The 27,797-nt window shown below is 45.6% G+C and overlaps 1 protein-coding gene across 1 annotated transcript; it reads left to right on the top strand.

Annotated features, from left to right (window-relative positions):
* The first annotated feature begins 425 nt into the window (after positions 1 to 425).
* Positions 426 to 27,582, top strand: CCDC174 (coiled-coil domain containing 174). The gene is made up of 11 exons (XM_066597013.1): positions 426 to 564; positions 3,117 to 3,221; positions 3,428 to 3,528; positions 11,736 to 11,794; positions 14,292 to 14,454; positions 16,173 to 16,268; positions 17,197 to 17,333; positions 18,935 to 19,029; positions 19,643 to 19,778; positions 21,249 to 21,380; positions 26,387 to 27,582. The coding sequence occupies exons 1-11, from the start codon at positions 523 to 525 to the stop codon at positions 27,508 to 27,510; spliced, it is 2,190 nt and encodes a 729-aa protein (XP_066453110.1). The 5' UTR covers positions 426 to 522; the 3' UTR covers positions 27,511 to 27,582.
* Positions 27,583 to 27,797: the final 215 nt, after the last annotated feature.

Raw genomic sequence — 27,797 nt, 5'->3', positions numbered from 1 at the left:
GGTCACCACCGGTCCGCAGAAGAACTACAGGTTACAGCATGACCGCTCAGTTCTACAATTATACTTTCATAGCTGTTCTCACAAAAACACAACCTGGAGTGGTTACCATGGAGCTGTCCAGAGCAGCCAATCAGATATCTGCAACTATTTCTGAGAAGCCCTTTGAAGAATGAAAGCTGCATCCTGATTGGTTGTGAAGTGGGCATGCTCCACTTCCCGCTTGCTTTCGTTTTTATAATTTTCCCTCATACCTTCTCAATAAAGAATTACATCATAATCTCCAAGACCTGAGATAAAAAAAAAATGAATGAAGTTGTGTTCACCTTCTCATTTTGACCTTCACAACATGGCGCCCCACGGCTTTTGTAGGTGACCTTCACAATATGGCGCCTGTCGACTAACGCTGTTCTATAACGTCATGACGTCACATGTATCGCGCAGACGGAAGTGTCGCTTTACGGCCGTGTGATAGTAACGTAGATGGCGGACTGAGGGAGAAGTTGTTGCTGTTCCATCCGGGCCATGGATAAGAAGAAGAAGCTGCTGGGTGTGACGGCGGCCTCGGTGAGTGGGGGGGTTCATCCTCTTTTGTCTGTCATCCCCGGCGGCCTGAGGAGGTCACTACACGTCCCGGCATCTTTGTTTTCGCTGGTTGCTCTGAGACTTGTAGTTCCACATCACAGCTCTGACCTTGTTAGTTCTAATCTACCAGGTTACTTGCTGGAAATTGTAGTTCCACATCATTTAATAGTGGTGTGGCCGGAACCCAGGTCAGTGTGTCTTGCTAATGCTTTGAGCGTTCCCTGGTGGTAGGTTGTTAATGGCCGTGCTCCTTACCTAAAACCATGCGGGTATTAAAGGGGTGGTCTCGCGAAATCAAGTGGGGTTATACACTTCCGTATGGCCATATTAATGCACTTTGTAATGTACATTGTGCATTAAATATGAGCCATACAGAAGTTATTCCACTTACCTGCTCCGTTGCTAGCGTCCTCGTCTCCATGGTTCCGTCTAAATTCGCTGGCAGCTTGCTTTTTTAGACGCGCTTGCGCAGTCCGGTCTTCTCCATTCAGCACGAGCCGCTTCAGTGTGCTCCCCGCTACAGCTCTTCTGCGCATGCGCAGACGAGCTGTCACTGCTCGGGAGCGCGCTGCAGCGGCCATTCTGTACCTTCCTCTGTTAGAGGAAGGTGCAGAAACTGGAGCTGCCCAGCGGAGAAGCCCAGCCCAGCAGCCCCGAGAAGCCTCCCAGGTAAGTGATTTGTCGGGGGGGGGGGGCTGCCGCTGCGCCGGGGGGGGCTGCCGCTGCGCCGGGGGGGGCTGCCGCTGTGATGGGGGAACTAGCGCTAGGCCGGGGGGGCTGTCGCTGCGATGGGGGGGCTGTCGCTAGGCCGGGGGAACTAGCGCTGGGCTCCGGAACCTAGCGCTGGGGAGCCGGGAGCGTAGCGCTGGGGAGCCGGGGGCTAGCGCCGGTTACCTGCTGCCTGGCGGTGGGCGTCTGGTCGGCGGCTGCGGGGCGTCTGGTCGGCGGCTGCGATGCGTCCGGTTGCCATGGAGACACAGCTGGCGGCGTCTCGGGAGCGCGCACGTCGGGCTGCAGCGAGCGACGGGGAAAGAGCCGGCGGCCATCTTGAGGAAACTTTTATAAGTTGCTGAAACGCTGGAACGGTAAGTACGAACCAGCTAGAAATGTCATTTACAGGGGGGCTTAGTAATGTGTACTTAATGGGGGGGACTGGGCAAAAAAAAAATTTAACTGCTTCCTCGAGACATCTCCTTTAAGAACGAAGGGTTAATTCACTAGCAAGTACCCTGACCTGCATCACGGAGGGATTCTCTGTCGCATTGCTACTGCAACCCAGACCCTAAGGCTGCCTTCACACCTGCCATCGCGATGTCACTTTTTTTTTTTTACGCGATTGTCAATAGGACTTTCTGATAAAAACAAATCGCACAAAAATCGCACAGCACCAACTTGTGACGTGTTTAACATTAGAAAGTCCTATTGACAATCGTGTTAAAAAAACGCAAGCGGGTAGGAGCACTAAGGGCTCCTTTCCACTGGCGAGGGAATCGCACGCTTTTAGTGCGATGCGACAGTGCGAGCTCTTCCAAGAAAGTGCCGCACTTGTTCTACGATAACCTTTCCACTTGCGATAATTTAGGGCAAGCTGCGATGCGAGGATTAAAAATCGCAGCAGGAGGATTGTTTCGGCGTTTTGCTCGTTTATGTCGCCCATACAGTGCAATGGCAAAACAGATTTCTCGCAGCGTTACAATGTGACTTTAACATTGCGATTTTCTCGTAGCACTATCGCCAGTGGAAAGGAACCCTAGGGTGAATGCCCACGGGCAGAATCGCTATGCGTTTCCGCTGTGGAAAAATGTGCGTGAATTGCGCTACTATTAGGTTCTATTGAACCGAATAGCTTTCTGCCTGCCAATGCTCACATGCGTAACTCTACCGCCGATTTCAGCAGCAAGAAAAAAAAATCGCAACATGTTCTATTTTCCGTGGATATACGCCGTGGGAGGTTTCCATTGCGATCACCTGCTGGCACTTTTTTGTTTTTATCGCGGGACTCCCGCGCGTAAATCCGCAGGCGTATCCTGCGACGCTCGTGGGCATGAGCTCTTAGGATCCACTTCATGACCAACTACGCTCAGCTATCCTGTTATGATTGGAAGCCTTGACATTAATGCTAATCAAGTCTAATACATCTCCCAGCTGAGCGTTTGTTACAATGTATCCAGTGCAAACAATCTTCTGTGAACTAAACGCATCCGTAGCACAAATCTCTGTTCCAGTGTATCAGTCTGGTTTAGGCCAGAGCTACATGGTGATTTTGGCCACGACACACATGACTCGGTCAGATATCGCGCTACGGCCCTGCTATATATCATCCTAATGTAAGTGAACGCGGTCATGTTGCTACGGGTTTTTGCAACAGTCGCATGAAGCCCAAATCTGATGGTGGCAGGTGAGTCCGCTAGGTCCGTAGTAAATAGTGATGTAGACTGATGTGGTCATGGTCACCACGAGGGAGGGCGGCACAGCTTCCATCACGTAGGCCCTTTCTAGACCCGTATTCATCTGTCTTCTCATTTGTTTTGCAGCTGGTCGACTTGAAAGCTGAACTTTTCCGCAAACAGGAAGAATTCAAGCATGAAAAGCTCACCAAAGCAGCTGGCGGCGTCCCGAAGCCCAGAGCCGCCCCGAAGGTGAGTCCACAGCTGCGTATACAGCAGGGCAGGTAACGCTAGTGGCGTTTATGTCATGCAACTTGGAGTATGGTAGCTGTTGCAACCCATCAGGATTATGGGGGGGGGGATGCAAGCTTTCTGACCATTCCCTACCGATGAGCGATAAGGGAGGGAACTGGACATGGCTAAAGAGAGGTTGTGTAACTTTTCTTTTTTTTTTCTAGAAACCCAGCATCTGGAGTAAGCAGAACACCGGGGTCACCGCTCGAGCCGAGAGAGACATGGAGGAGAAGACCGAGGAAGACGACTCCCTGGCGAAATCCAGGTCACACGATGCTTGATTCATATGCCATCAGGACAACCCCCTGTAGTGTACCTACCTCATGGCTGCGGTGTACTACATTGTGTCCATGGAGGTCAATAGAAAGCTTATCCCACCCTGTAATATCCCTCTATAGGGAGCACCGATCTGTAAGCAGTAGCCTACAATGGTCATTAAAGAGGTTGTCTGAGCTATGGCTTATCTCTAATACTCCTTCCGCATACACTAGAATAACAAATGGTGATATACTCACCTGTCCTCGCTCCTGCTGGGTCCCGCTCCCGCTGTGTCCTCTTCGCCTGTTTGTTTACAGAGTGCAGTCCCACGTGGTTTATGGGACGTCAGACACTGCAACCAAAAACAGAGCTCAGCGATCGACCTGGTGCAGCGTTGCAGGACACAGCAGGGAGAGGGCAGTATATCACTATTTGTTGTTTTAGCCCATGATGAAGGGGTTTTACAAGTAAACTATAAGTCAGACAACCCCTTTTAAGACTTTTATGGGTCGTTTCTCTCCCATCTTTATTGAGTGACGATTGACAAGTGGCATATTGCTTAGTGCTCCTTCCTCTGCTCACATGTACTAGTATGGGCACCAGCAATCATTAACCCCTTTCTGTCCTAGAACCTAAATGTGTATCCTGGCTGGGAAGGGGTTCCTGTGAATGGATGTAAACTTACATGCCACAGGTAGCATTTGCTCAGAAGCTGAGCCCGCTCCATCCGCAACAGAAGGTGGCTATGACTGACATCTGGCCTCCTGCTGCAACAGTGATGTTTGTGAGAACAGCCAATTCCCACTGTTAACCCCTTACATGCACTGATCAATGTGTTTCCTCTGAGACGTTCTGTCCTCCGCCATGTAATTGCGGAGGGCTGATGTTTTGCCATAGCAACCGGACACCAGAAAACTGCCTCCAGGTCTTTCATGGCCTGTGAACACTGATTGGCGATAATACATTGCAGTACCTCTGTACTGCCTTGTACTATCTGTGCGATCATAGTATCGCATGTTTAAGTCTCCTACAGGGGCATAAAAAAAAACATTTTTGTGCACTTTCCCCCGTTTTTGTTAAAATAAATTTTAAAACCAACATGTTTCATATCGTCACACCCATAATGACCCGTACAATGTATTGGCCACACTTTTTATCCTGCACAACAACCCCCCTATTAAAAAAAGAGGGTTTTTTTTTTTTGGTTCCTCTTGCCTCAAAAAAAAACAATACAATTATTCAAAAAACCTACAGCTCTTCACACTTACGGAGCTCCATCCTTGGGAGATAAAAAAGTATGTGACTTGGAATGCAGTGATGCAATAAAATTTTATTTTTTTAAAGGAGGTTTTATTGACAAAAGTGGAAAAATCTGAAAAAATATAATTTTGCTTTTGTCATAATTATACCGACTCACCGACAAAATTTATCATGTCCTTTATGCTGCATGATGAACATAAAAAAAAAAGTGGCAGAGTTGTGTTATTTTTTTTCTCCTTGCCACCCAAAAGGTAAGTTATGCAATACATTCTGTTGTTGCTTGGCATTTAGTTGTTCACAACCCTCGGTGACCCTAAAGGCGAGCTCCCTCAATGTTTTTCAGTTTTTAGCTTTAAGCACATCTTTAAATCCTTTTTGCTGCTCGCCGAAATTCCGTTTTTTTCCCTTTTTTGAGTTGAAAGTATAGTAATTGCTTTGGGAGACCGTAGTCGGGCATTCGCACAACGTGGCCAGTCCAGCGAAGTTGATGGTGAAGGGTCATTGCTTCAATGCTGGTGGTCTCTGTTTCTTCCAGAGCACTGACATTTGTCCGCCTGTCTTCCCAAGAGATTTGCAGGATTTTTCGACGGCAACGCTGCTGGGAATCGTTCCAGGAGTTGAGTGACGTTTTGTAGACGGTCCATGTTTCGCAGACATATAACCGGGGTTGGGAGAAGAATAGCTTTATAAACAAGAATCTTGGTATCCCTATGAATGTCCCGATCCTCAAACAACCTTTGCTTCATTAGAAAAAAAGCTGCACTCGCAGAGCTCAGACGGTGTTGTATTTTGGCATCAATGTTAGCTTGTGGAGTGGTGGCTGCCAAGGTAGCAGAAATGGTCAACATTTTCCAACGTTACACCATTAAGTTGTATTTTTGGCATTGCAGGGCATACGCAGCAGCTTTCACCAGCAACAGCTTAGACGCATCAATCCTATTTCTATCGGCTTTTACAGTCCAGCTTTCACATCCATACATGGCTACGGGGAAAGCGGTGGTTTGCACTATCCTGCGTTTATTGCTATGTCGATATCCCTACTTTTCCAGATTTTGCCCCAATGCTATCCTACGTTTTCTCTCTGGCATAGATTCTCCAGCCTGGTCAATTTTCGAACCAAGGAAGATGAAGTCTCGCACACATTCTATGACCTCATTGTCTATTTTGATTTGAATTTGGCCATTTTTTTTTTTTTTAATTTGCTGTCATAATTTTAGTCTTCTTTAAATTCAGGTAGAGGCCCATTTTTTCACTTTCAGGTCTTGCATATCAGCTGCTTCAGACCTGCTTCCGTTTCTGCAAGCAGAGTTGTGTCATCTGCATAACTAAGATTGTTGGTTTCTGCCACCTGTTTTCACCCAGATTTCCAATTTGCCTAGGTCTATTTTCCGCATGATCACTTCCGCATATAGGTTAAACAAGAAGGAGAGGATGCAGCCCTACTGGATGGCTTTGCTGATCCCAAACCAATCTGTGTTCTCACAGTGGCTTCTTGATTGGTATAAAGTGATTTTATCAGAATGACTAGAGGAGCCGATATGCCCAGCTCTTGTAGGGCCTGCCATAGCTTGTCATGGTCAACGCAGTCAAACGCCTTGATGTAGTTGATGAAGCACATATAGATATTCTTTTGATATTCCCAAGCTTTTTCAATAGGCCATCGCAGGTTTACAATATGGTTGCGGGTGCCACATCCTTACTGGAATCCTGCCTGCGCATCAGGGAGCGCCGCTTCAACTACTGATCTCAGTCTTTTCTGTATGATTTTGAGAGGGATCTCGCATGCAGAATGAGGGCTATTGTTCAGTAGTTGGAGCAATTCTGGGAGTCACCTTTCTTTGGTAGAGGGATGAAGACAGATCTTTTCCAGTCCTGTGGCCATTGTGTGAATGCCCATACTGCCTGGCACAGCGCTGTGATGGTTTTCACCAGTACTGGCAGCAGTGGCTCTGCCGGTATTTTATCTATGCTTGGTGTTTTATCTTTTGCTGGTTTTCATTGCCATGACCACTTCTGACTCCATAATGGAGGTCTCCACAGGCTCCGCCTCATGCAATGGTCCAGGTATGTGGTTGCAGGCATATAGTTCCTCTGAGTATTCCATCCACTTATCCTTGATACTCTTTGGTCATTCATGTCCTTCCCATTTTTACCTTTGATTGTGCCAGTGCGTGGCATGAAAGGTTTTTGGACCATCTTGAGCTGTGAGAATAGGCCTTAGATTTGGTCTTTCATGGCTTCTGCTTTGAGATGTTTGCAACACTCATTGCAGTCCATTTCCTTTCTGCTCGCTGAAAATCGTCATTTAGTCTCCGAACTTCGTCTTTGTTGCCGGCGGCTCTCTTTACTGCTCTTTTTATCCGCTAATCTGAGGGTTTGCTCAGACAACCAGTAGCGTTGTTTTTCCTGCTTCTTATAGGTGAGATGCTTACTGGCTGTTTCCATAACTATGGACTCAATATTGTGCAGTTGTTCCTCTTCTATGCTTTTCTGATGTGTCAAGCAGTTTGAATCTTGTTTGCTACCTCAATAGTGTATGATTAAGGGTTTTTAGGTGTCTATTTTTCTCAATGGAGCGCCTTTCTTAATGCTACACAGTATTTGATCTTTTTCTTGGCTGCAAGCAGTTCATGATCAGCGCCGCAGTCGGTGCCAGGAAAGGTTTTTATTGTAACAACTGAACTTCGCCAACAGTGATTATACAGGATGTAATCAATCTGATTTCGATGGAGGCCATTGGGAGATTCCTAAGTGTACAGTCAGCGTTTGGGTTGTATAAACCACGTGTTTGTTATCCTGAGCTGATTTTCTTGGCAGAACTGTACCAGGGGATCACTGGCTTCATAGCTTTCACCAAGAATCAATCTTTCTTTCACCAAATCTTCCTGTGGTGGTTACTTCTGGCTGACTGCTGACTTTAATGGTGACTGGTTAATGATGTCTGGGCACCCCAATTTTAAAAAAGATATCGACAAACTGGAGCAAGTTCAGAAAAGACTTACTAGGATGGTGAGCGGTCTGCAAATCATGTCCTATGAGGAACGGTTAAAGGATCTGGGAATGTTTAGCTTGCAAAAAAGAAGGTTGAGAGGAGACTTAATAGCGGTCTACAAATATCTGAAGGGCTGTCACAGTGCAGAGGAATCAGCTCTATTCTCATTTGCATAAGGAAAGAGTAGAAGCAATGGGATGAAACTGAAAGGGAGGAGACACAGATTAGATATTAGACAGTGAGGATAATCAATGAGTGGAACAGGTTACTACAGGAGGTGGTGAGTTCTCCCTTAATGGAAGTGTTTAAGCAAAGACTGGACAGACATCTGTCTGGGATGATTTAGTGAATCCTGCACTAAGCAGGGGGTTGGACTCGATGACCCTGGAGGTCTCTTCCAACTCTACCATTCTATGTCCTCCTTTGGTACTTTGTTTAGCGTTTTCTGGACTTCAGCATAAAAATCTTCAATGCTTTCCTCATCGACATTGTTGAGGTATAGATCTGTAAGACTGAGATGTTCACTGGTTTACCATGTATCCAGATGGCTATGATACGGTCACTGATTGTTCTAAAACTTTCTACTGCCTTTGAGGTCTGCTTCTTCCTAATTAGGGCTCCTCCATTCCTCAATTTCCTCGTGTCCAGCATAGTGCAATGTGAAGTATTCAGACTGAAAATATCCATTTCCTGTCCGGGGCAATTCACTAATCCCAAGAATATCAATGTCAAGTCTTGTCATTTCATGTTTCACAATGTCCAATTTCCCTAGACTCATGCCACACACATTCCATGTGAGCTTTGGTACAGCGCAGTCCTTTCCTTTCATCACAAGGCCATCAGCAGCCTGGCTTCCTAAGGGGTTTTCCCCAGTTGCATCATGAGGAGACCCCCAACTACTTGTATGCAGACCTTGCTCTTCCCCAGTTGCATTTGGAGTATTCTTTGCCAGGGGGACCTACCATCAGATACCATATCTGAATCATTTGAGAGCTCTTTCGTAGAGTTTTGAAGGAGACGTTTTTACTGGTTAGGTCACTAGGTCTTTCCCTAACCCTCTTCATTTATCTGAGCTTGGGACCGGCATATAGGGATGGAAAAACAAATAAGTTATAGCCTTTGAAAGTGGAGATGAAAATCCCTCAAAAAGTGTTGTCCTTATGTGCAAAATAGGCTGCATCACTAAGAGGTTAAAGGTGTCTCTGGGACTAACATATTGATGATGCATCCTTCAGATAGGTCTATATCTGTTCGGTGGGGTGTCCGTTGCCGATCAGCTGACTGAAGAGGCTGCGTCGCTCAAGTGAGGGCTGTGGTTTCATTTTAGGCCTGTGACATCCCGTTCCTCTGTTATGTGGCTTCTCAGCAGATTACTCTCATCCAGGTGAATGGGATTAAGCTGCTATACCAGGCACTGCTGCTATGAAATGTACAGTGTTGTGCCTGGCATGCAGTATAAGTGACAGCAGCGATTGCCTCAGTCAGCTGACCTTAAGTGGCCCCACCAATGAGATACTGATGACCAATCCTGAGGGTAGGTGATAAGTATCAGAGTCCTAGAAAGCCCTTTTAATACAATCATGTGTTCCATACAGATATCTTATCAGCAGGGCACCCCCTGATTACACCGGAGGATGTGCTGCTGATCAGTGAGCATTTTTATAGCCTCATGAAAGATCAAATCAGCCAACATGAGCTTTTCATCAGCTGATTGGGGTATATTCACACAGGCCTGATATCTGGTAAGCAAACATTCTTCTGAGTAAATGTACCGGGATCGTTGGCCCATGTAGAAGGCCCTTTACTACTAGAGGGCATTCTATATGCAACTGAAATATAGGCCATAGCATTCCTGCACTATATAGAACGCCCTCTAGTGGTAGTCACAGGAAGCTAAGCTTTGAGGAACAGCCGATGATCAGTGCTCTGAATCCTTTATCCTGCTGGTTTCTTAGGGGTGCTTTATGTTGGACAACTGTTGGCTGAAGAATTGCTCGACTGAATGATTTTCAGCGATAGTTGTACTGTGTAAACGTGAACCCCACAGGGTAATGAGCGAGGAGTGACTGGTGAGTGAGTTCTCGCTCAGTTTAAATAGACAGTCGTTCATCTTTGAATGACAGATTCTTCACAGTGAATGGAGGCTGGCGGTTGAAAGCACTCTGGCGCACTCCGCCTCCATTCACTGAACGACTATCACTCCTGTGCGGAAGTGCCAGAAAGTCGTTCTGTGTAAAGCCATTACAAAGGCTTTAAAGAGACCGTCACTGTCTTTATGCACCCCTATCTGAGGGGAAGCATTAGGTAGTGACAGTCAGACTGATTACAGACTGCTGCGTGGATCTGTGCCATAGTCTTGGAGAAAATTACATTTCCTTATTAGCAGCAGCACATGCATAGAGGAGTACAAGAAGTACCGTGTTTCCCTGAAAATAAGACAGTGTCATATTAATTTTTGTTCAAAAAGGTTTAACTTTTTTACATGTATAGCTGCCTGCACACTATTTAAATTGACTTTTTTAAATTAAAGGGGTTGTCCCGCGGCAGCAAGTGGGTCTATACACTTCTGTATGGCCATATTAATGCACTTTGTAATGTACATTGTGCATTAATTATGAGCCATACAGAAGTTATAAAAAGTTTTATACTTACCTGCTCCGTTGCTGGCGTCCTCGTCTCCATGGTGCCGACTAATTTTCGCCCTCCGATGGCCAAATTAGCCGCGCTTGCGCAGTCCGGGTCTTCTGCTCTCTTCAATGGAGCCGCTCGTGCAGAATGCAGGCTCCGTGTAGCTGCGCCCCGTCACGTGCCGATTCCAGCCAATCAGGAGGCTGGAATCGGCAATGGACCGCACAGAAGAGCTGCGGTCCACGGAGGAAGAGGATTCCGGCGGCCATCTTCACAGGTAAGTATAGAAGTCACCGGAGCGCGGGGATTAAGGTAAGCGCTCCGGTAAGCTTTCTGTACGTCCCTGCATCGGGGTTGTCTCGCGCCGAACGGGGGGGGGGGGGGTTGAAAAAAAAAAAAACCCGTTTCGGCGCGGGACAACCCCTTTAACTGTTAGCAGGGCTTAATTTTGGAGTAGGGCTTATATTTCAAGCATCCTCAAAAAGCCTGAAAAATCATTTTGCATCCTCAAAAATTCTGGAAAATCATGCTATGTCTTATTTTTAGGGAAACAGGGTAGTCCTGGATATTCATGAGCTGCGCCCACCCTGCCCTTCAGCCAGTAATTAACTGCTGTCAGCCTATCACTGTGTGTTGCCAATCATTGGCTGAAGGGCGGGGTGCATGTGCTAGGCTGCAGCTCAGAATATTCAGGACTAGTCCGGTCTGGCTGCTACTAGTAAAATGCAAATCTCTAAAAACCATTGCACAGAGACATCCAGCAGATATATCGCTGCGGTCAGTGTGGCGGGCACTACCTTACGGTGCTCTCAGTAAGGGCTGCAAAAACATGGTGACAGATTTCCCTAGAAGTTCTAGCCTTTCCGGTACTCGGCTTACATGATCGCACATAAATGGTAATTTCCCAATATATAATCATTACCGGAATTTCTTCACCGCTCCGAGCGCTCACAGCGCACCACTGACAAACCTCTTCCATCCGCCCCATTGTTGAAGAAACACTGCCCCATTGGAAGAGGTGGACTCGGCACCAAAAATCCAGGTCTGTAGTTAACATGCTGCGTATCCAAAATCCGCTTCGCAGGTCAATTTCCACAATGTTTTGTTTTTTTTAAATCCCATCCACTTTGCTGCTGTAAACGCTGCAGATTTACCGCATGGAGAGTCTGCATGGATAATCCGCAGTAAATCTGCCCTATGTGGACATAGTGTAGTAGTAACGACCCATCCCCAACCTGTAGCGCCGAGCGTCCTCGGTCACACCATGGTGGGAGGTGTTGTTTGACCAGCTACTGATAAAACATTAACATGGTGCAAAACCTCTTGTGTTCCAGGAAGCGGCTGGAGGAGAAGGCGCAGTTATACGAGAAGATGACCAAGGGAGACTTTCCTGGTACGTTACGCCATTTGTGGGCAGAGATTGAGACCAAACTGTTACAACATCCCTGCTGAAAGCTCCAATGATGACCTGCTTTTAATTTGTTTCTGTTGGCATTTGAGTGTTGGTTGACCTATTGTATTGTGCATTAACCCCTTCAGTACCAGGTTTCCCATTGACATGGCAGTATGGGGGCTTTTTTCGTGGGACGAGTTATATTTTTTTTATAATGCTACCATTTAAAAGATAGTTGGGGTGAAATTTACAAAACAATGCAGTTGGGCCATTTTTATTGGGTTTGATTTTTTTATAGTATTCCCAGTGCAGTAAAAATTACATGAACTTTGTTCTCTGGGTCAGTGTGATTAGTGATACCAAATTTATAGTGTGTGTTGTGTGTTTTTTTTGCTTTTTTTTGTTTTTTTTTATGTGTGTTCTATTTTCAAAAAGCAGATTAAGGGCGGCTGCACACGGGCAGGATTTCTGCCGCTGGAAGCCTGCATAGGGTTGCGTTAACAAACGCAATCCTATGCAGACGGCCGCGGTTTGACCGCGCGAAATGTCGCGCGGCAAACAAACCGCTGCATGTCCTATTTCTGTGTGGGGCTCGCAGAGCCCCGCACAGAAACTTCACTCACCCGCCACCGTCTGCGGTCTGCGCATGTGCCGGCAGCCGGCACATGAAAGAGCCGGAGCTGCGGGGCGCGGGTGAGTACGCGCTGGTCCCTGCAGGTGCTAAGGTCGGGTGCCGCATTCCAAGTCCCATAACTATTATTTTTTTCTGTTGGCGGAGCTGTGTAGGGAGGGGCTTGTTTTTTGCTTGACAAGCTATAATTTTCTTTAACATTTTGGGGTACATATGTCTTCTTTTTTTTGTGTGTGTTTTTATAGCGTTTGTGCAGGGTAAAAAGTGTTCAATTTTATTGTACGGATCGTTATGAATGACGTCCGGTTGCTATGGCAACTCATTGGCCCCCTCAGGTTTCATGGCAAAGGACCGATTAAATCGCATATGGAGCGCCCTCCCTCTGTGAAACCTTTTACATGCCGCAATCAGCATTGATTGCTGCATGGGAGGGGTTAACAGCAGGGAATGGTGTAGCAGGAGGTCGGCTGTCAGTCATAGCTTCTGAGCCTGTGCCATCCATAGGACATAATATTCTGTGCATTTACAGGAGCTCCTTTGCAGCCAGTTTGTAAACTTGCAATCTCAGGATGGGTGAATGAGACACCCCTTTCTACACAAACTCTTCTTTAAAGCAAGCCCCTGTCCAACTGCTGAAACCTGCGCCAATCGCAGCCGTTACTGCAGGGGTCACTAAAAGTGGCTGTCCATTTTGCTAAATTGGAAATCTAGTAATGCAGAGCGCCTGCTCAGAGGAGCAAAGTAGCAGACACCGATGTAATATAGGTAGTATGGAATACGTTGGAGTGGAAGTCATTCATAGCATCCTTTCTCTGCTGTGGCTGATAGTGAGCCGACCGTGACTCTGTATACGACTGTATATGGTGGCCAAATTTTCTACTAATGGCTGTGTACTCATGCAGGCGGTCCTGCGCAGCACACCTGTCTTTTGTTTTTGTTTTTTTTATTGCCCGCACAGTGGATACGCTATGTAATTGCGTATGAACGCATATATATGCGCACTGATGGATAACAGTGGGCTCTATCTTGCGTATATACGTGGCAAAATACACCGTGTGTAATCCGCAAGCACAAAATAGAATGCAGCAATTTCAACACGCTAATGTCAGCAGAGCAGGGTAAGGTAAAGCAATTTGTTGCCCTTTTGAGCTACTGCATATCACACGGGCGTACAGAGCCCATGTAATACACAATTCCAATAGTTCGTGTGAGTTCGGCCTAATTGCGTATATATACGCCCATAGAGAACAGTGGGCTCTATCTCGCTTATATACGTGGCAAAATAGTACATGTTGTGTTCTATTTTGCACTCGCTTATTATGCAATTCCGACACGTGAGTTACCGGGGATCATATGGGTGCACAGAAGCCGCGTAATACGTGGTAAACATACGCTCGTGTAAGCACGGCCTTTATGGGATGTTTGGAGTGCCTCAAAATAGCAGGTTGGAATACGGCTCTTAGCTATAGTAAACTGTAGATATGGATTTAGAAGTGTGTGTGTGTGGTCTAAAAAAATAAAGCTCCTCCAGTTTAATGTAAGGGAATGGCGACATTGTGCCAGCACATGTGTGAGTCACCCAGGATCGCACGCTTTGTTCTCAATGACTCTCTTAGCCGTATCAGTGTTGGAACTCATTACTGGCAAGCCGAGGCTGTGATTGCAGCTGCCCCTTTTATATGGGAGACGAGAGCCTCTTATGAGCCTCTTCACATATCGTCCTTTCTAAAGTTCCCCTAGTGCTATTTTGAAGAGCAGCATCAAAGTGGCGACCTCTGAGGCACTCATAATGAGTTATTATTTTCACTGGAGTAGAAACATTTCTCTTAACAAATTCTTTTTTCTGCTGTCTATACAATGTCACAGACGAGGAGACCGAGGAGCTGTACCTGGTTGACTTTGCGCAAAAGATCATAGACAAGCAGAACGAAATACAGGACTTCTGTCAGAAGGAAAGGAAGAAAATCGAGGAGGAAGAGAGGACGCCCAGTCTCCCCATTCCAGCTCCACAGAACCCCGGGGAAGAATGGTTAGTCGAAGAAAAACAATGTATCATATTCTGATTTCTGGTTTAGGCCGCTTGCTCACGGGTGGATTTGCATTGCGGAATCCAGAGCAGGCGTCTGCCTCCGGATTCCGTAGCAAATACCACTTATGGCATGCTATGCAAAACGCCATTTCCTCTGCATGAGTGGAAATCAATTGCAATTTTCCGCTTGCGGAGGAGAAATCGCAGCATGCTGCAATTCTGTGCAGACTGTGCACGGATGGCTTCCATTGAAGTAAAAAAATAAATAAATAAAATATATATATATCACTGTACTGCTATAATTTTTTTCCAAAGATATTTTTAAAAGTTATTTTCTGCCACTATAACTTTATTTTTCGGTTGACAAAATAGCGTGAAGGCTCGTTCTTAGAGGGACGTTCTGTACTTTCTATTAGCACCATTTTGGAGTACATATGACTTACATTGAAAACTGGGTGACCAAACTAAGGAGGGAAAAAAAAAAAGCACAATTCTGGCGTGGTTCGTTTTTTTTTTTTTTCTGACGACGTTCACCGTGTGAGGTAAATAATGTGTTACTTTGATAGATCGGACATTCATTGATGCAGTGATACTACAGGGTTACCTTGAAAATAAGACCTTGTCTTATATAAATTTTTGCCCCAAGAGAGGCACAGGGTCTTGCTTTCGAGTTATTATACTTACCTAGCAGGCGCTGTCCGGGTCCCTCCCGCTGGTCTCCGCAGTTCCGTCAGGCTTCCTTGCAGTTCTCAGCAAATTACTTGCTGGTAATGGGGTTTGTAAACCCTGCCTTTAGCAAGCGATTTGTTCTCGAGCGTTGCGGCTCAGCCAATCACTGCAGCACTTGATGAACCAATCACAGCCAATGTGATGCTATGATTGGTTTATCGAGCGCCTCAGTGATTGGCCGACCGCGGCGCTCGAGAACCAATCGGAGCACTCACTTGGAGGCTTAGTTTACAAACCACCGTTACCAGCAAGCGATATTCTGTTGGCGCCGAGAACTGCACGGAAGCCTGCTGGAACTGCGGAGACCAACGTCCGGGACCTGGACAGCGGAGCTAGGGCTTATTTTTTGGGGGTAAGGCTTATTTCAAGCCCCCACATCTGGAAAAAATAAATATATATAATATATATATATGCCTTACCCCCCCCCCCCTTTTTTTTCTTTTCTCCTCCTTAGTTTGGTCACCCAGTTTTCAAGGAAAAATTTAGTAAGTCATATGTACTCCAAAATGGTACTAATAGAAAGTACAGAACGTCCCTCTAAGAACAAGCCTTCATGCATCTTTGTCAACCGAAAAATAAAGTTATAGTGGCAGAAAATAACTTTAAAAAATATCTTTGGAAAAAAATTATAGTGGTAAAGTAACCCCATAAGCTTGTATGATATGGAGCTCCGGAGAGGGCCCTCCAGCTAGTTACTTAGTTGGTATTGTCCAATTTGACTACAGCATCTAAGAAGTTAACAGCTGCAATTGGAACTAACTGTGGCTATTGCTGTCAGCTGTTGAAAATGCATGGAGTGGGCTCAGCTCCCGAACCTGCTCCATACCTCCAGTCGTCTGCTATACATTTTACAGCAGGTGGTCACTAGAGGGTTAATGGGACCTGATAGCCGCCAGGCAGCTAAATGTCCCAGACTGTCATAGAAAAGTTTATACAATTTGCTACTAATCATAACGTGTAATCACCATTTTACTGTATCTTCCTTCCAGGGTGGATTATGTGGATTCACTGGGCCGCTCACGACGTTGTATGAAGAAAGATTTATCCGAGCTTTTGAAAATGGATAAAGATCTGCAAGGAAAAAAGTGAGTTTTGTAACTGGATGTCAAAAGATTCTGAAGAAAGTTAAAGTGACTCTCCGGTTTCAGGCCAAATTTCTGTCCAGAGGTTAGTGGGGGCAGGAGTTATATTACCTGCACTTGTTCTTATATGGTGACCGTCGGATCTGTCTGTTTCGGATCCCATTTTTGGCCATCCGAGATGGCTGATCTTCAGACTTCCAAATCCCCATGGTGCATTGTTAGTGTTAGCCTGCCAATGCACTATACCTCCTCTCTGATTTACCAGTGTTGATCATGTGATCAGCACTGGCCAGTCATAGAGCAGTGTGCAAGAGCTAGATGGGAAAACTGTTTAAGCCAAATTCGACAGCTGAAAACCTGGAGCAAAACTGACAGATTTGGTCGGATGGCAGAGGAGAACATGTAATGCACTCCCCACCCCCTCCAGTCCCAGGATAGAATTTGGTCCTGAAACTGGAGGGTCTCTTTAAAGGTCCCCCCCATGTCTCTACTGAAATAGTATGCAATGGCAAGTGGCAAAAATGCTTAGTAAATGTGACACAAAGCATTTTTGACAGTTTTCTGGCACAATTTTTTTCCAGAAAACTGTTGGATTTTCAATAGCAAATGGGCACCATTGTTTCACTTTACCGGTTCACATCAGTGAGTATAAACTTTGTCTGCAACCAGATGTCAAAAACCTGTACAGACCTAATACTTATCACAGTGTAGTGCGTGTTATATCACAGATCTTACCTGTCTGAATATGATTTGTGCCTACAGAGTTAGAATACTTTCTTTTAATTCTGACCTCAAGCTGAGATCTTAAACAATGAGGAATTCATACACAAAGTATATTAAACGGGTAGAGAACTTTTTCACTATTCAAAGACATAAATGCTGATAAAATCTAGTAGGATTTATGCAATGTGTCTTACATTTGTGTCTCCAGACCCATTGCACAGGATAAGACTCTGTTGTCTGAAGACATGAGGAAGGAGATGCAGAGACAGCAGTGGGAGCAGGAAGAAGAGGAGGCCCTGAAAAGACCGATGGGACCACTGCATTATGAAAACATAAGAGACAATGGTACAGTGCTTGTAAATGGGACAAACTAAATTTCCCCTCAGGACCACATGTCCATTTTCATTGAATTAGGGTGGATTCAATGTTGTTCGGAAACAACTCAAAACTGTGCATCAAAAAACATGGGGTTTTTTTTGTCTTTGTTTTGTTTTTGTCCTTGGTGGTGCTTTTCTATACAGAAAAGAAACTGACAGGAACAGAAGCCACGTGAAGAAAAAAAAGGGCTACTTTTCTGTCAAGTTTCCAGTTTTGTTTTGTTTTTGTTTTTTTGGATAGTCTTGTGTGCCATGTTTCTACACTATTGTTTCTGGGGTTCAGAAGAAAAATGCAAAGCTGACGAACGGACACAAACTAAAGGCCCTTTTACAAGAAAAGATAATCTTTCCAGTGACTGAAATATTTAGCTATCTATTTGCATAAAGTGTTAATGAACATTAACACTTTTACATGCAAATAAAGATGATAAAGGACCTGCAGGAGCTGTTTGCAGTGCCCAGTGTGTGATTAATCACACACCCAGCTGTGTAAACAGCTGCCAACACATTCCTGTGTTCTCTGGGCTGCTGGCATATTGCATTGTTCTCCTCGCAGCTATTGTAAACATGCTGCGGGCAGATCATTGTGCAGTCTTTTGAAAGTCGAGCGAAATACATTCAAATGGAACGTATTTGCTCAGTCTTTCAGCGGCTGAACAATGGATTTTAAGTTTAACTAAAACCCATTGTTCAAACGAAAAGTGCACGATGCCTGCTTTTACATGTAACTATCACTCATTTTCTGCCATTTGGACAAATTTTGAGTGCTAAACGTTACGTGTAACAGAGCCTTAAGGCAGACTGAGAGCCAAATAAGAACATTGAATGGTAAATTAAAGGGAGCAGTTTGTTTTTTCTCCCCCTATGTTAGAACGGAACCTCCAAATGCAAAGCCTTACTTAGGCACACAATTCCCCCCCCCCCCCCCCCCTCCTCACACAGGTGCTTTTTTATCGAGGTTAGCGCTAATCGCGGTACAACCCTCCCATTGTTTTCAATGGGACTGCTCACACTGGTGCAGACAAGTGCATGAGAAGCCTGCGGGAACACAGGAGAGCAGTGGGAGGGACCCAGGCGGCGCCAGCTAGGTGAGTATTGTGTGGTTTTGTTTTTTTCCTTGGCTTTTTTTTAAGCTTCCTTGGCTGTGTTTTTAGCTGCACTGAAAACGCAGGCAAAATGCTGGCATAGCGCATGTGCAAGCTGCTGAAACCGCAGTAAATTCAGCGTTGAAAAACACCATGTTTTTGCAAATGCCTGTGTGAGGGAGGCTTTACTGTTTTGAAGTGTTTTACCTCTTCAGAAATGCTGTGGCCACATACTTTATAGTCGTTAATAAATTATCATCAAGTCTGCATTCAGTGTCTTGGTTTTTGGGATCAGCTGCATTTCATTCTTAACACAGTATGCTCTGGGTGTGGCATTTTTGGTAGCTTCTCCACAGGCCTCTCTACAGGACCTTCAAGAATACTTGAAATGTGTCCTTTTTTTAATAAACATGTGATTTAAAGCATGAAGAAAGTGCATGCAGTCTTTCATACTAATGTTTTCTTTTGCTTTGTTTAATTGCAGAAGCCAGACAACTAGGTGTCGGCTATTTCTCTTTTGCACAGGATGAGCAGACTCGTCAAAAGCAGATGGACACCCTGAATATGTTGCGAGATCAGGTATATTGAGAGGTGGAAAACCTTCTAAGATGCAACTAATGTAACGGCTCAACCCCTTCAGAGTATGTTTTGGAAACTAAATGTCAGTTGCAGATGTGCTAAAATAACAAATTGGCAGTTCCTACACATCCTTGGCCCTGATGATCCAACGCTACAGCCTCGCTGTTCACCTGGACTCTGTTGAGAGCGGCAGTCAGGTGACCTCTGTCTGTCAATTGGAGGCAGCACCATCACCACCCTTTCTCCTGGCATCAACACTTACATCCTGGGTGGCATGATGACAGTGGTTCCAAACGGTGATGCTTTGTCCTCCGATTGGCAGGCAGCGGTCACCTGACTTCCGCTGTCAACAGAGACTGGGTAAACAGTATGGCTGCAGAGCTGAATTGCTGGGACAGAGGACAGGTAAGATATTGCTTAATTTGTTGTTTTAGCACATCTGCACCCAACACATTTAATTTTCAAAAAGTTATCTTACAACGCCATTTAAAAATGTACATTTTAATCTGGTGTAAACTTCCCTGATCTGCCTGTATACAGCCCAGATTATTTCTCACTGTGGGTAAGCGGTTACGTTGCTAGTGACTTATAAACTGCATTTGATTATTTCTAGACGGAGGATCAGAGGGTGAAACGCGAGAGGTTAAAAGCCAAGCGTAAGGCAATGCTGGATGCACGGCTCGCCAAACTACGACAGAAGAAAATGAAGCAATTGAAAGGGGAAGGAGTGGAACTGGAGACCGTGCAGGGTAAGTAGAATATGTGGGCATATCAACTTGCATGTAGTCATTTAGAGGAGAATTTAGTTTGGAATGTATCTATTGTAGATCAATGGTTCTGCTATAATTTGTTTCAGTTCCTCGCCATCTCTGTTTGCTGTCATTAAGACTAAAAACCTGCAACAAGCACTGATAAAGCGGTTATCACAGTTATGTAAAGGGGATCTCAACAGGTGCCCCATGGTGTAAAAAAAACAAAGGAGATGGTATTCTCTCCCTGCTCTTTCCCCACCAGTGGCTCTAGGTCTCCCTGCTGAAATCAGCTTTACAGGCTGCAGTCAGCCTGAGCCGTCTCCAAACGAGCTGCAGCAGCCAATGACAGCACTCAGCAATAATTGAGCGGTGTCCAGAGGCGTAACTTGAAGCTTCTGGGCCCTAATGCAAAATATTTAACAGGGCCCCCAAATATAATGCTTTAGTCATAGTGCTGAGCTCCCTATATGGAGATGGGAGGACTTATGGGTCCCTGAAGGGTCCTGGGCCAGGGTGCAACCGCATCCTCTGCATCCCCTATAGTTACGCCACTGGTGCTGGCATTAGCTGAAAGTCAGGTTTATGGGACATTGCAGGCTGACTACAGCCTGTAAACAAACATCACAGCAGAGACCTGGAGCCACTGGTGGGAACAGTGGGAAGAGGTGAATTTCAGGTGCTTAATTTTACACCTGTTGAGATGCCCTTTACATAACTCAAACTGCTTTTTAGGTCCCTTTTACACAAGTCAATGATCATGAATGAGCATCCAGTATAGCATTCATTCATCCTTGCCCTGTGTAACTAAGAGAACAATCGGCCAATGAGTGAGAAAACGCTAGTTCACTGGCTCACTACATGTTTCATGAAACCAAAAAAATAATTGTTCTCGGAAGCACCTCTCCGTTGTGAGCTGGAGATGTGCTGCTAGATGGGTGAACTCGAATGGGAATAAAGGATTGTATAAACAGTCCACGATCAGCACTCATCGAACATTTATGCCTGCTCATATAAAAGGGCTCTTAGTTTATTGGAGCTCTCACATGTAACGCAGTGTACGTCTGTATATGTTTGACGGAAGGGTGTTCAGCTTCTGCATTTAGTGGAGTTGACCGCATCTTCTTGGCTGATGACAGACTGCTTCAGCCGGTCTGCCTCAGGTCCTTCTTATCTAACCACTGGTGGGTCAGCATTTATCCAGAGAGGTAAGCTTAGTTTGAACCTTCATTTCTCCCGCATTGGCTGCTGCAGAGGAATGTGCAATATTGCATACAGAGGACGTGCTTGTTCTCATAAATGGCTGACATACATGATTGCACCAGGGCAAGTGCAGAGTTACCACTGTATGTGCTGTCTTATCCTTTCTGCCTTTTCTTACTGTTCTACATAAATATACTTAACAAAAGTCAGTTATTGCTGGGCTCACACAGTCCGTTCCAGATACTGACCCTCTGTGTATTATGTTAGATGAAGAAGAGGAGATGATTGGACCAGAGCCGGTGGTTCCAGTGGAAAATAAGAAGGTAGAGGTGGTTGTCCAGGAGCGGAAAGACACCAAACCTGGAGCCCCGCACATCAGAGAGTGGGACAGAGGCAAAGGTAGGAAATCGCTGCATTCGTGTGAACTTGTCACTAGGTTCATGCTACCTGAACCATGGCCAGCATGACCTCATTACAGACATGTGTTTCTTTGTCAAAATTTCTGTGACATTTCAAAAAGAACAGACGTTTAATAAGCCCTTTTGGAATGGTGCTAGGAGTCATGAGGATGGGGCCTTGCTGGCTTCTCACCGCTTGGATCACACGTCTCTCAGTGTTTTTGCATATGGAGAGCTTATCAGTCCAGCCAATCTAGGCAGGGAAAAGCCAGCAAGGCATTCCTGCCATGACTGCTATTCCCATTCCAAGTGGTTATTTTAACCCCATAGTGAACAGCCTATTTTGCATCTTGACCTCCTAATGATGTGTTTTTGTTTGTTCTTCATTTTTTTTCCATTTTTGTGTTGTCCTCTCCCCACTTTCAAAAAAATCATAACTCTTCTTTTTATCCATTAATGTAGCTGACTGCGGATGTTTTTTTTGTGGGACAATGACCGCCGATACCCCTTTTGACGGCCTGTATCAGTGGTCTATGTATGAAAAGAGATCGCACAGCAATCTCCCTCCATACATCGCGGCTGCTGGCTGTTTCTTACAGCCAACACCCAGCGGCAACAGCTCCGATCAGCCGCATGGCTCATCGAAACTCTTAACCCTTTGAATGCCCTAAACCATGTTTGGGGGCCCCGTACGGCCCCCACAATTAGATCGCAGGGAACCATGCGAGTGTCATGGCAGCAGAGGGCCTTCTAAAAGGCCCCAGGGCTGTCATGGCAGAATGCCTATCAATCCCTGCCCGTGGGGTGGCTTGATAGATTGCATGCCCGATAGCAGTATGATGTACAGCTATGACATAACCTCATACTGCAGGAGCGATCAAAGCATCGCAAGTTGCTGTACCCACTGGGAACTAAAAAAAAATGTAAAAATAAAAGCAAAGTTAAAATTTATTTTTAAAGTAATCCGTTAAAAAAAACAAAAAAAAAACCTTTTGCCATATTTATAATATAAAAATAATAAAACAAAGATGCATATATTTGGTATCGCTGAGTCTGTCAAAGTAACGCATTATTTAGCCCGCACGATGAATGTCGTAAGAAAAAAAAAAATTAAGAACACCAGAAATGTGCTTCTTTTGGTCATCTTGTCTCCAAGAAAAAATGAATCGGGGAACCCCTTCACTCAGGTTTCCTCCCATGATAGACCACGGAAGAGAACTAAGCCTACAAAACTCATAATAAAGGGGCAAATTAGTCTCATTAAGACCAAGGGGCTGACAGCAGTTGGTACGAAAAATCCATTGTTTCCTAGCGGGTTCATTTCGAATCAAGAGCGTCCGTTCTTCCATTGGATCTAACCAGCTCAATACCTTGAAATGACAATAGCCACTCAAGTCCATAAATTATCGGTGTGTAATATTACCTATATAGGCACGGATACGTCTATGTAGTTGCAGCACTATCTCACCCACGTAGTTTTTAGGACAGGTACATGAGGCCACATATACCACAAACTGACCGACAAGTCATGATTGCAGAAAGACCAATGCGTAGCTGCACTAGTAAATTTGGTGATCTTAAAGATATAATCACAAGCTTTGCAGGTCGAGTACATAAACGTACCAGGGGTCAATCCAGACCCTAACCCAATCTGGGAACCTGCTAAAGGACTAAAGTGTCTATGCGCTAAATCATCTCTCAAACTACTACTTCCTCTCCTGTTTGTAAATCAGGGGTGTTCTATCAACCTTCCCCTAAAATCGGGGTCAGCCAAAAGGATCTTCCAGTAATGGCTCAAAATGCCACATATTTGCTCCGCTTGCTGGTCAAAACTACCAATAACCTGAATCTGATCTCACAGCTGTTTCTTGTGTGGAACTAAAGAAGTCTCCCTATCCCGTGAACAAGTATGGTTATAAGCAGATTTAATAGCCTCTTGAGCGAAACTTCTCAGTCATCCCAATGGCCTTACTCTGAAAATCCTGTTGATCAGACCATTTTCTTCTAATACCAAGAAATTGACCTTTAGGAATATCCCTGCGTAGGGATTTAGGATTGCGACTGTCCCAATGTAATCCACTATTAGTAGTAATAGGCTTACGATACACAGTAGTGGAGATAGCGCCATCGAGCCTTTTATGGATTGTAAGATCCAAGAATGTCTGTGTATTTTCATGGATTTCACAGGAGTGGATACGCCAGGAGTATTAGAATAGCGATGTGTAGCAAAGTTAGAAAAGGCTCGGGGTGTCCCTGACCATAGAATCATTATATTGGCTATGTATCATAACCGTAAGGATACTTTCCTAGTCCATGGTGCATTGCTGTCCACAAAAACATGTGGACTGCTCTGTGCCAGTAAATCTAATACTGGATGCACTGCGGTCCCATCCATTCCAGTCATTAAGTGAGGTTCCAGTTTGCCTTTTGACCTGGAAGGTGGGCTTCTTAGTAGCAGTTGCCTCAATCCGCCAGGTTTCTGAGCTCGTAGGCCTATTGGCCAAACCTCCATTCAGTCTTTCATCAGCTCAAAGTGGTCCTGCGTCTCATTTCCTTCTTCCCACTCCAGGTGGTTTTCCTCCCTTGTTTATTGGGGGTGACAGCACCCACCCATTCTGTTTTCAGTACTTTCACATATATTCCTCCTTGTTTTCTTTGCGGTTGCACATAGCGCTACGCTGAGTTAGCTTTAAAAAAATAAAAATTAAAAAAAAAAAATATATATATATAAATAAAAATTCCCATGTTATTTTAACTGTTTTTCATATCTTACTTGGCTGCTCCTACTGCTTGCATACAAACTGGCTAGCTTGGTGCCTGAAGGAGGGGTGTAGCTAGTAGGAGGAGCTAACACTTTTTCACCTTAGTGTCTGCCTCCTAGTGGCAGTAGCTATATCCATGGTTTTAAGCTGTCCCCCCCCCCCCCCCCCCCCCCCCCCCCAATAAACGAGACGAGAGATTTTAATTTAAAGCAAAAAACCTGTGCCCAAAAAGATTTTTGCACTTGAATAGCGTTTGCTGTGCAGGATAAATAGTGTTTAATTTATTGTACAGGTCCTCACAGATATGATACCAAACATGTTCCTTTTATTTTTAAGCAAAGAGGGGAAAGTTTGCAAAAAAGGTGTAGTTATTGTTGTGTGGGATTTTTTTTTTTTTAATAACGTATCTTTCACTTTATAAGGCCTCATGCCCACGGCCAGGTCAGATTCCATCTGCGAGATTCACGCATTGGGGATGCGGGCATTGACCATGCACTTACCTGTCTGGGGTCTTCTCTCTCCGCTCGGCGATGTGCCAGCTGGCGCTTCAGCGGTGACGTTTATGTGTGAGCCTCTGTGAGGCCCGCACAGAAATAGGACATGCTATGATTTTAATACTGCGGCTGTCAGTGTAGGATTGCATAAACTAATGCAATCCTATGGCAGCGTGCAACAGCGGAAACTCCACGCGGAATCCCGCCATGGAATTTCCATCCGTGGGCAGTGGGCCTAAGATGCACCTGATTAGACGCACCTAGGTTTTAGAGGAGGAAAATAAGAAAAAAAATATTTTGAACTTGCCTAGACCAGGCAGTGAGGGAAGTATTACAGGAGGGATAAAGAGCAGTAGTACCGCCTTGGAATAAAGGTCAATATATACCTAAACCACTAGGTCAACCTGCCATTCAGGATCCAGGGACAGCTGAGTGTAAATGTAATGGTGATGATATTACTTGTCACCCAGCTTTCCAGGAGCCCTGAATGCCATGTTTGCCCTGAATGCCTAGTTATACAAGCATTTAGACCACATACATCACTATAACTCTGTCACTCAACTCTTCCAAGATCCTGAATGCCAACTGCAATGTAATGGTTATTCCATTAGTTGTCACCCAACTTTTCCGGAACCCTGCATGGCATGTCTCATTATGGTGAGATATAGTATATACATTCGTGCCCCATACGTACAGCTGATTGGTGAAGGCAGGGGAGCAGTTCCTTCTCACTAATCACCTGTTTGTACAGGCAGCTCCTATGGAGCGGACATGTAATCCTTATCACACTGTCGGGTCCATAGTGGGGGAAGAAGGGAGCTGCCCATATGAACAACTGATTACTGGGCACCCTGCTGCTCCCCCGCCTCCACCAATCATCAGCTATTCATAGGAACTGCTCTAATTCCCTGTTATGGATGCGGTCTTGGCTGGCAGCTGTGTGAAAAGGACTTGCAATCCTTTTCAACTGCTGGCAGAGTCAGAGTTTCGTCACGTTCGCTTTTTAGGATGCACTGACTCCCCTTCCCCCACGCACCCACTGTGGGAAGGGGGTGCGTCCTATAAAGCAAAAAATATGGTATATAGATCCATGTAGGGGGGATTTAACCTACTTCGCTATGAATAGCAATACATTGCATTGCAGTACTGATCATAGGTCATGGCAGACCCATCAGCCCTCCGCAATTACATAGCAGAGAGCCAATGGCACAGAGGAAGCGCTGTCCCTCTTTGAACCCTTTACATGCCCTGATCAACATTGATCATGGCATGTTAGGGGAGTTAACAGTGGGGATCGGGGTTCTCATCAATTCCTGTTGTGGCAGCGGGAGACCAGCTATCAGTCACAGCCAGCTTCTGCTACAGATAGCATGGGCCATCCATAAGGCGTAAATATTTTTTTTTCGTGGGTACTGCTTCCTAGCCAAGACATGCATTTTATGTCCCGGGGCAGGAAGGGGTTAAAGTCCAGGACTAAGCTCCGTATCTTTACGTTGCTTGGTCAATAATGCATTAAAGTATGTATGTATGTATGTATGTATGTATGTTTTTGTTTTTTTCCCCTTGACTGCCCTTGAAAGTGTTTTTGAACACAACTTACATGTGTGCAGTGACCGTGTCTGTCCCGTGTTCATGCTGGCTATATATTAAGTCATTTCTCTATACACTGATACAAAGGCAGATCTTCCTGCCTGAACAAGGAGCTGTCATACTCTATTCCTCTATAATAATGGTTTTGCTCTTTATTGCAGAGTTCACACTTGGACGATGGTCAAAAGTCTGTGACAACCTGAGAAATGAGCGAGACCCTGAGTTCGCCCCTCCATCCTTCTATGCTTCAGATCAAAGGATGTCCGAGAAGTCTCGGAACACTAAGTGGAAGCAAGGAGGCCCCAATTACCGCTCACAGGGAGCGACGAGTTCTGGTCTTGCACACGACTACCGCTCACAGGGAGCGACGAGTTCTGGTCTTGCACACGACTACCACTCACGGGGAGCCACGAGTTCTGGTCTTGCACATGACTACCACTCACAGGGAGCCACGAGTTCTGGTCTTGCACATGACTACCACTCACAGGGAGCCACAAGTTCTGGTCTTGCACAGGACTACCACTCACAGGGAGCGACTAGTTCTGGTCTTGCACAGGACTACCACTCACAGGGAGCGACTAGTTCTGGTCTTGCACAGGACTACCACTCACAGGGAGCGACTAGTTCTGGTCTTGCACAGGACTACCACTCACAGGGAGCGACGAGTTCTGGTCTTGCACAGGACTACCACTCACAGGGAGCGACGAGTTCTGGTCTTGCACAGGACTACCACTCACAGGGAGCGACGAGTTCTGGTCTTGCACAGGACTACCACTCACAGGGAGCGACGAGTTCTGGTCTTGCACAGGACTACCGCTCACAGGGAGCGACGAGTTCTGGTCTTGCACAGGACTACCGCTCACAGGGAGCGACGAGTTCTGGTCTTGCACAGGACTACCGCTCACAGGGAGCGACGAGTTCTGGTCTTGCACAGGACTACCGCTCACAGGGAGCGACGAGTTCTGGTCTTGCACAGGACTACCGCTCACAGGAAGCGACGAGTTCTGGTCTTGCACAGGACTACCGCTCACAGGAAGCGACAAGTGCTGGTTTTGCACAGGACTACCACTCACAGGAAGCGACGAGTTCTGGTCTTGCACATGACTACCACTCGCAGGAAGCGACGAGTTCTAGTCTTGCACAGGACTACCACTTGCAGGAAGCGACGAGTTCTGGTCTTGCACAGGACTACCACTCGCAGGAAGTGCTGAACCCTGGCCTGCACGGGTCCCTGGATGAGAAGAGCTTGGCTGATATGTTGTCGTATTACAGAAAGGTGACATAATTCCATGGGGTAGAGCCTGCCCATTACCTGTTTACTGAGGATGAGAAAGTACATTAAATTATTTATACACAACTTCTTGTCCTTGCGCAGTTTACATTTGTAATGTGGTTATTGGATGTCTCAGCCAGATATACTGCAACCTTTATGTGGGTCAGCCTGCTTCCTTCCCACAGATATAGGCTTTAAGCAACACTTGCCTCTCGGGACAAAAGTCTTCCCAGAGACCAGCGGGGGGAGTTCTATTACTTGCCGTTGGTCCTCGGTACCGTTGTCCCTCAGATCCACCA

Source organism: Eleutherodactylus coqui, chromosome 3, assembly GCF_035609145.1.
Source record: "Eleutherodactylus coqui strain aEleCoq1 chromosome 3, aEleCoq1.hap1, whole genome shotgun sequence".
NCBI lineage: Eukaryota > Metazoa > Chordata > Amphibia > Anura > Eleutherodactylidae > Eleutherodactylus > Eleutherodactylus coqui.
This window is presented reverse-complemented; position numbering and strand designations above follow the sequence as displayed.

Excerpts from the sequence above, each read along its gene's own strand:
- CCDC174 (XM_066597013.1), top strand. The coding sequence starts at position 523 with ATGGATAAGAAGAAGAAGCTGCTGGGTGTGACGGCGGCCTCG. Across the intron at positions 16,269-17,196 it reads AAAGATCTGCAAGGAAAAAA|ACCCATTGCACAGGATAAGA; the intron begins GTGAGTTTTGTA and ends TTGTGTCTCCAG. Across the intron at positions 17,334-18,934 it reads TGAAAACATAAGAGACAATG|AAGCCAGACAACTAGGTGTC; the intron begins GTACAGTGCTTG and ends GTTTAATTGCAG.